Source organism: Anopheles bellator, chromosome 1, assembly GCF_943735745.2.
Source record: "Anopheles bellator chromosome 1, idAnoBellAS_SP24_06.2, whole genome shotgun sequence".
In the NCBI taxonomy this organism is placed as follows: domain Eukaryota; kingdom Metazoa; phylum Arthropoda; class Insecta; order Diptera; family Culicidae; genus Anopheles; species Anopheles bellator.
Window position 1 is genome coordinate 48,610,022 of NC_071285.1, and position 8,575 is coordinate 48,618,596.

The 8,575-nt window shown below is 50.2% G+C and overlaps 1 protein-coding gene across 1 annotated transcript; it reads right to left on the bottom strand.

Annotated features, from left to right (window-relative positions):
- Positions 1-4,050: 4,050 nt before the first annotated feature.
- Positions 4,051-5,069, bottom strand: LOC131216133 (peritrophin-1-like). The gene is made up of 2 exons (XM_058210547.1): positions 5,011-5,069; positions 4,051-4,936 (listed from the first exon to the last, which is right to left on the bottom strand). Exons 1-2 carry the CDS (start codon positions 5,018-5,020, stop codon positions 4,299-4,301), a joined length of 648 nt encoding a protein of 215 aa, XP_058066530.1. The 5' UTR covers positions 5,021-5,069; the 3' UTR covers positions 4,051-4,298.
- Between the last annotated feature and the right edge of the window lie 3,506 nt (positions 5,070-8,575).

Below are 8,575 nucleotides of genomic sequence, written 5' to 3' on the forward strand. Positions count from 1 at the left end.
AGCCACACGCAGAGTGTGGTTTATGCTTTCTGCTTCACTGATTCCTTTCCTCCCGAGACCGGGGCGCTCCGTCTCACTCTGGCGCCCGGACACGGCCTTCCGCTCATAAATATGTATTTGGCAACCTGTTCTCGTCTGGCCCGCTGACTGCTGGCCTGTCCTGTGTGTATGTGTGTTGATATCTTACTCCTTGATATCCTCAGAATCTGCAGATTTTTTTCAACGTTTTGGTTTTCTTGGCATGTGTTTTGATTAAATTCAACGCTTAGAGGGTAATACACGCGTTCAGGTATGATTAGTAACCTATTATTATTATTATCGCATTACATGATGATGATTTATCGTTGTTCGATAGCATTATTTAAAAACTCACAAACTTTTGCTACACACTGATACGGAATTTTTTAGTGCGAAATTTAGTAGTTTGTAAGAATTTCGACGCAATTATTATTTACCATTCGAAGTATTCAGCCCATGAACCAAAATTTAAGCGTTTAATAGAATACTGATTAGTTATCCATTTAGTTACCCATAATGCACATGGGAAAGGAATAAAAATTGTACAAACATTGTACGTTTGGTTGATCAAATACAAGATAGACATTTCACCTAGTTTACCAAAATAATAGAAAAAGCATAAAGTTTATAAAGGCAATATATTTTGTATGGCCATTTCATAGAGTACATCGTCTCTCCTTGTGCACCAGCAAGCGTTGTCTTTAAATAAGCCTAGCAGATACGGACGGATCGAGACGAAAGCAAACTTACTAGAAATAATTTCAGATTGCCTAAGTTTTAATTATAATGCCTATTTCCCAAAAAAGTTTACCAACAATACCGAACATGCCAAATATTTGTTTTTTTCATATCGTAGAAGGATTCATTCCCTTCCGAATGATGTTTAATATTAGTGAGTACATTTCCGATGCAGAACTGTAAAAGTTGGTTTTAAAGAGGAATTTTTATCACTCTTTCGACTTTGACAGATAAATTCTCGGAATCTACGAAACGCAGATGGTTAAAACTTCGTCATAGATAACTTATCTATTTTAGAAAAATATGATTAAAATCCTCACTTTTTAAAGTTGGTTTGTGACCGCCTTTTCCCCATAGTGCGTTCGTTTGTTTGCTACATTTGATGATCTGTTTGCACTTCTCTCTCTTTCTCTCTCTCTTTCTCTCTCTCTCACCCTTTCTCTATTTCTATCTCTCTCTTTTCGTTAACTGTTTCGTTCATGCTTATGTTTCGGACCGGTTCGCGCTCAGCTGTGGCCGTCTGTCGATTTTCGGCGGTCGACACGTGTCCCCGACGAGTTCTACGATTTCATCACCACCAGCCGGGTGCTTGGTCCGTTTCCCAACGAGCCTCTTTACGGTCTTCCATTACCCGTGTTACGTAACAATGCAAATGTTGCCTCCCTTCTTTCGTTCGACTTTCTGCCTTCGGTTTATTGCTTAAGTTTCGTACTTAACTGTTTACCTTTGGCCAGTTAAAATTTAAGAATAATCTTTCCGAAAGGGAGACACCGGGTACGCATCGGGGAGACGCCACCGCATCCAGCGGGAAACAGACGGAGGCGAAGGATTATTTGTGGAAACAATTATTTCGAATGGATTTCCCGCCCTGGCGGCAACTCACCCGTAAGGATGCGCCACCGCTTGGCGATGGGAATTTTATGTGGCGTGAACCCGAACCCGCGGGCTTTCGCGCGATTCCTGCGCCTTCAGAGACACGCGGAAGGCGCGATAAAGAAGTTCGTCGCTTCGGAGTCGATTACGGTGGTTTGATTTAATGGTTGCGGTTTCGGGCCGGCCCTGGCCCGTCGATACGGGTGACTAATTGGGCTGTGCCACGTGCCGACCGGTGGGTCTGCTTTTCGTCTTCGTTCGCGCCGTTCGCTCGGAGTGTTGTTGATTCTTGAAGGCGCCTGTTGGCGCTGATGAGGGGCCAAATCGCCCGGACTCGGGATTTCGGGGAACGATTAGCGGCGCAACTGGCTGCCAATTACGAACAGTTGTGCCGACCCGCGCGAAAGTGGCATCTTTAATATAGATTGGAACCTAGCCCTTGTTTCGGTGCTCTTGGGATCTGCTTTAGTGATCCGGAATCTAGGCGATAAAACTGTGCGATGTGCGACGTGTTTACCGCACGGCTCTGCACGGCAGCCGTGTGTCGAACGTGACTATGCGCCCTTCGCGGGAACCACCGGCGGTGCACATAATGCTTGTTGGTCCGATTTCATAACCGAATCTTATGCAACCCGAGCCGGAACGTGTTGCACCGAGCGAGCCCCAGAGCCGTCGTGGAAAAAGTGTTTTAAATTTTTCTGTCCTAACCGCCAGCTCCGGCTCGGATTCAGCGGACAGTATCTTTATTAGCATTCGTTTGTCCGCCTAAGGCCCAAACTCAATGGGAACCCAACTCCGCAGTGGCTACTTAACGACTAGAGACTTCTGGGGACCGTTACCGCTAAGGACTGCGAGGAACGGAGCTCGGAGCGGATTTATACGGACGAGGGATTGAGGATGCTCAGGAAAGGCAGGGAGTGGGAATGGCAGGGGCTATTACTGCTTCGACAGACCTTGTTGCTCACCGGACACCGGTTGCCCCACGAAAGCGGCCACCTTCTGGCAGAGCGATTTCAACAGTCCCAAAATGGCCTTCATGTCTTCCGGAACCGATTTCCCGTCCCGCACCGCTTCGTCCGCCTCAGCGCTCGAGGTGACCGCCTCCGGGTCCTGTTTTTCCTCCTTCTCTTCCACCGCCCGCATCTGGGCGAGCACCGCCCCCTTCGGTTCACTCTCCCCCGTTTTCTCCGTCTCGACCATCTCGTGGTCATCCTTTTCGGCCACCATCTTGGGCACCGCGTTTTGCTTCACTTTCGTTGCCTTCACTCGCACTTCCGGGCGCGAGGACGTGGTTTTCACTTCCTCGACCACGGTCTCGTCGTCTTCCTCTTGTGCCGGCTCGGCGGACACTGCGTCCGCTTCTGGCTCGGGCTGTGCGACGGCAACAGGCTCCGCTTCATCCTTGTCGCCGGCCACGGTGTCCAAGTCGTCGGCAGCCTTCGTTTCTTCGTCCGCGTGCGTCTCTCGGTCGTCTACGGTGACTTCTGACTCCTCGTCAGCTGCTTCGGCCGTCGTAGGGCTCGGTGTCGTCTTCGGCCCCGGACTCACTCCGGTATGGACACGCCGCGGAGCAGCCACCGACAACGTGATCGTTGCCGCCAGAAGGATCACGACTTGCATCTTCCACTGCATGGCTCCGAGATCAGCGCACTTGTAGGACTTGATTGAAGGGATCGGCACCTCGTTCGACTCAGGTGTCCGGGCTCTTGTCCTTGTGTCCTTCCTTCGTGTGTTTTGTTTGGTTGAAGCGACGTCTCGGGTGTGTGGAACTGAAATGCTATCCCGTCCCGAGGGGAGCCATCGTTTTATATGTCGCCCCACCCTCACGCACCACTAGCCCTAGGTGGCCACACGCCCAGTTCTGACCGCTGGACAGACACGAACTGGTGGCGGTACCGTGGACGCCTTATCACTCTCACTGTCGGCAGGTCTCGCGGCGTACGGACCGGTGGACGTGCCTTCTCGATCCAAAACATTCCGAATGGTCCCACGATGGACCGCACTTGTCGATACCGGGGCCGGTGGACTGATTCTAAAGTCCATTTCAGCCTCTGGAGCCCTTCCTGATTATTCTCCCGCTGTTGTGTCTCTCCACCTGAGCCTAGTCTAAACCTTCACGTTCGACATTGTAACGGCCCGCGGTTCAATCTGCGTATACAACCCAGCGCCAAGTGACATACTTTCGCGTGGCCGACCATTAAGATAGCAACCCAACAATGCCTGGCATTTATTTATCAACAACAGCGAGTCTCTCAATTGGCGTGTTAACTTGTGTTTACTTTTTGTTGTCGCGGCGCAGCGGAATGTTTTGCTTACATGGCGCGGCCTTACAGCCGGACAGTTGGCCCAGTTTCTTCCGGATCACCGTGGGAGCCGAGCAAAAAACCTGACCGTACCGTAAAAATTCGTGCCCGAAGGTGGACCATTAAGAATGTTGGGATACGTGCTTGCGTTAGGCGGCGTAAAAATTAAGCCCATTTGGGCCACGCGGACTATTGGACATGACTTATCGAAGGTTTGTTCGTGTTTTAGAAAGCTGCTTCTTACATTAACACCCGTTTTTTTTTATTCTATATCAAATTACAGTCCTTTTTTTCTGATCACACCTCCAACTCAAGGTCTTCCGTAAATTCGTGCAAAGCACTTGGAGAAGTTCCATGCGGTCGCTCTCAGAAATCCAGATTTAACAGCAGCGTTCCGAGTAGGATCGCCACGGAAGAAAAGGATCGAAGGTTGGCACCCGACTGAAGCGGTGTCTCGGTCGTTGTGGTACCGTCATCGTCCGATCGGCGCACCCGAACGCGACCCCCACCGTCCTGGTCACACTCCTTCCCGTCCGGCCGTTCGTATTCGCACCGACAAGACTCCTGATTCCAGTACAGCCGCTTCGGGCAACTCAACTCCGTCGGCACCGTCGAGACGCAGGCGTAGAACTTGCGGCAGTCCCGGTGCGGCAAGAAGATCACCTCCTTCGCCGGGTCCGCGTCCAGTGGGCAGCGGGTTAACTGGGCCGGACACTTGCTGACCAGATCGCCACCCGGTCGCCGATCCTTCGCCAGCCGAGGACCGCCAGCCGAGGAACACTTGGCCAACTCCGGCCGGTCACAGGACGACTCGAGCACGTTCCACTCGAACCCGGCCGGGCAGCGCTGCTCAAGCTTCCGTGCTCCGACGCACGTGAAGTACCGTTGACAGTCCGTCGGGTGGGCCAAATGCACCGTACCGGGGGTCACCGAGTCGGCCGGACACTCCAGAACGGTGTCGGCCGAGCTGGCCAGCAGCGTGGCCAGTAGGCTGAAGCCCAACACTGCTGGGGCGAGATGGTCAAGGTTACTGGTGGGCCGAGGGACAAAAGTATAAACGGTAGAAATTAATACCCACCGAGAACCATCGTCAGATCGTCAGGCTGGGAACTGGATTGGATACGCAGACCGGCGGAGAGTATCGGAACTGATAGGAATCTTCGCTCCGGCCGGTTTTATAGGTCGCCCGTTGTAGTGTGCGGCTCGCAAAGCAAACATCATCAGTTCCGATGGGGTCCACTCAAGTGGCTACATGTCCCATTTGTCGGGGTGCGATGTTTGCTCGCACTCGGTGACGTCACCGCCCCGTGCACCCAGACCAGATGGGGAGCGTGTTTGCCATTACATTGCACATCGTGCGCGTTCTGTTTGGCTTGTCCATTGCCGGGCGATTGCCGAAGGTCTGAATGATCCGAAGGGGCGTTAAAACAATGCCGATACCTGTGTCGTAGGGGCCGAGCTGAAACAGTTCCGTCAAATATTTTTGATGAAAACCAACCAACCAACTTGCGACGAATCGCGACACGGGGAGCCCGATCGGGCAGGATCGGGTTTCAATTGGCATCGGCGGGGCCATGCATCTTCCTGCCGAGTGGCCATCCCCAAAATCTGCCGCTCGGTGGTCGATTGTCACCGCACTAAATGAATTCACCCTCTTCATTTGCCCGTTTTCGAACTCATCGAGAGAGGTCCTGTCGTGCACCCGGCGCCCTTTAACCTCGTTCGGTGGCCCGTTGTGTCTCTCTCTCTTTTAAAACACATCCACATGCACGCTCCGGGATGCCAGATTAAATTACGCATTCAGACGCAATTGGTTACATTTACATAAATTTGCACGCACCTCCGCACCCCGCACAGCCGCTTCGAACGGCTTCCGAGCCGAGGACGACCGGCGAATGGGCCCACTTCCGGGTTCGGGCCCACCGTCATTCCGGTTGCCGGTGGAAAACATTAAACAACACCTTTGTGTCAAACCACCTCCGGCCCGGCTCGATCGATCGACGTTCGCCTCAAATCACCTTCGCTTTGGGTGTGCATTTGAAAAATGATCCGCTCCCCCGAAGAGTGGCCCCAGATTGTGGTGCGGACAATCGTTCCGCACACATTTACATAAAACGCTTCGGCCGATTGTCGAAAGTTAAAGCTTGTCCGAATTAAACTCCAGTGAAGCGTCCGCCCCAATTAGAAATGACTCTTACCGGTTTACCTTGACATTGTTTCGAATGATCGCTGCAATGATTTTGGATTCAATCAACTTCTTTCAGAATAGCGTCCTGCAGCAGACTTTCTGCCACGCTTCAGATGCAGGCTTTTTCAGTCCAAAATAATAAGAACGCTGTTTGCCTCTTTTAATTTAACATAGCTCACAAACTCAAATTAAAAGCCATTTTCTGCTGACTTTCATTAGGCTTTAATCAATTTCTCTGTTATTATTTCGCGTGAAAGTCAAAGGAAAATATCAAACAAAAGCACGAAACAACCTTCTAAAATATTTATAGCCTTAGTTTAGTAAGAATTGTTAATCAATAGTATGAGCAATTATTATTTGTGTTTAAGTTCCTTAAACACGGGAAGTTTATGCTTTGTTAGCAAACTTTATTTCGTTCAATTTTTTTTTTAAATCAAAAACGTGGCTAAATCGTCCTTATTTTATCGGAACAATACCAAACACGTTAACACTGTAATCATATTTAGTTTTGCATCATCGTAGAGTTTCGTCATTTTACTTATTCACTGAAAATATTTTCATCCGATTCATTCTATTAATGTTTTCATCAGATAATCCAAGCCCTACTTTATCTCTAATTTTATTTTATTTTGTTTTATTTTTATTTAATTCTTTTTCTACTTTTCAGTAGTTCCCTATATATATTCTTTATTTATTTGAGCGCATATCTTTAATAAAAAGCTTAAAATATAGCGTTAAACTATTGATTAGGCTTAAGTAGCAATTACAAACATATTAGCTAAATCGGAATTGAAATTCAGTTAGCGAACATCGAACATTCTTCGAAACATCGAAATTTAAGAGGAGTTTCCACAAAGTCAAACTAATGATAAGCTTGGTTGCACCTTCTAGACATAACACTGATGAATGGCCAAACTGTCCCAACTTCTTCGAATTTGAACCTCGGAGGAAAACCTAAAGTTAGCCTGACGTGATTAAAGTCAACCATTTCGCGGCCATTCGAACTGTTCGTACACAAAACTAGTGCTTGAAGAGTCGCTAGGTTTCCCTAGGACCCTGTATTGGATTACTTGCACTACCGAGTGCTAGAAACCGCCGCTCAGCTCAGTTACTCCACTCAACGGAATTGCTCAGACGCTTCGGTGCTCCTGACTGACTGCATTCACACGGGAACGGGAAAATCTGTCACACATCTCCCGGAGCGGACACAATGCACGGGCCACTCCGTTCGGGATTAGATTTTATTGCCATTTATAATCTCCGACCCACGGCCTCCGGTGCTCTCAGCGAAAGAAGAAGAAGAAGCAGTAGAAGTGCCGGAAGTAAACTTGCCCGTCATTTGCCCGCTGCCCGTTGGCGTGGCGCAAGCATTACGCGTCGGAACCTCCCACGGATCGCGGGTGACACTTTATGGATGACTCAAAACTCTCCCCCCCATCGGGCATGCAACATACCGGCCACCCCCTCTGGGCCACCACCGAGCGATCGAGGGCGCATCGAATTATCGAGGGAAGGGTTTTCTTCCGACACACAGGGGCATCCTGAGGACTCAAAAAAGGGACATCAATCAAAAGCCCGCAAACAACGGCGGTGGAAATGTGGCGCCCATCATGTGGCCCAGACTCTTGGGGATGCCTGCCCCACATATGGCCGGGGAACATCAAGATCAAGATCCATTACTTCCTTCGCCGTTCGCAGGGGCGAGCGCGGGTAGCCCGAGGTCTCTATTGGTTCGTCGCGGCCGCGAGAGAGGGGAAAAAAATGTATCACAGCGCATTGTGTGACGCTTCCGGAAGTGCTTTTCCGGAAATATCGTATCATTCGCGGAGCGCAGCCAAAGGGATACACATCTCAGTGTGGGGTGGACGCTCTGCTGGACTCAGCGCAGGACTAGGAATCAAGCAGCAGCACTAGGGCAGCGCACCGAGCGCGATAGTCCGTAATCAGTGGCGGTAGTGAACGACGTCGCAGCGCCGCGTAATATGGCAGCCGTGGAAAAAAGGACCTTTTATGCGAGGACCGCGCAGAAGTAGGTATTTAGTTGAGCACCGAGATGGATGGCTGAATCCGGGGCCCTGCGTATGGAAAACTTCCCGCTGCCAGCGCTCGGCACTATTAATCATGTATAATTTTTAATAAACACAATCCAAACGCGGCGCGTCCTCGCTTCCGGGAGCCGAGACACGGAGTCACGCTGCCGTAAGTACGTAACACGGCTCACGACTCGTGAATGAGTGATCCCCCTGGAGAGAGAGAGAGAGAGCGAGAGAGCAGAGAGTGGTGAATTGTGCAGAATCATTAATCACACCCGATATTACCGAGACCGATGCTGTGCTCCGCTGCTGAGTTGCTTGCTGTTGCTTGCGACCGACCGACCGGGTCAAAGTGTCCCGAGTCCCGAGTGGGACGGTCCGTAGTTGTAAGCTGTGATGTAACAATATTTAACACGTTTGAG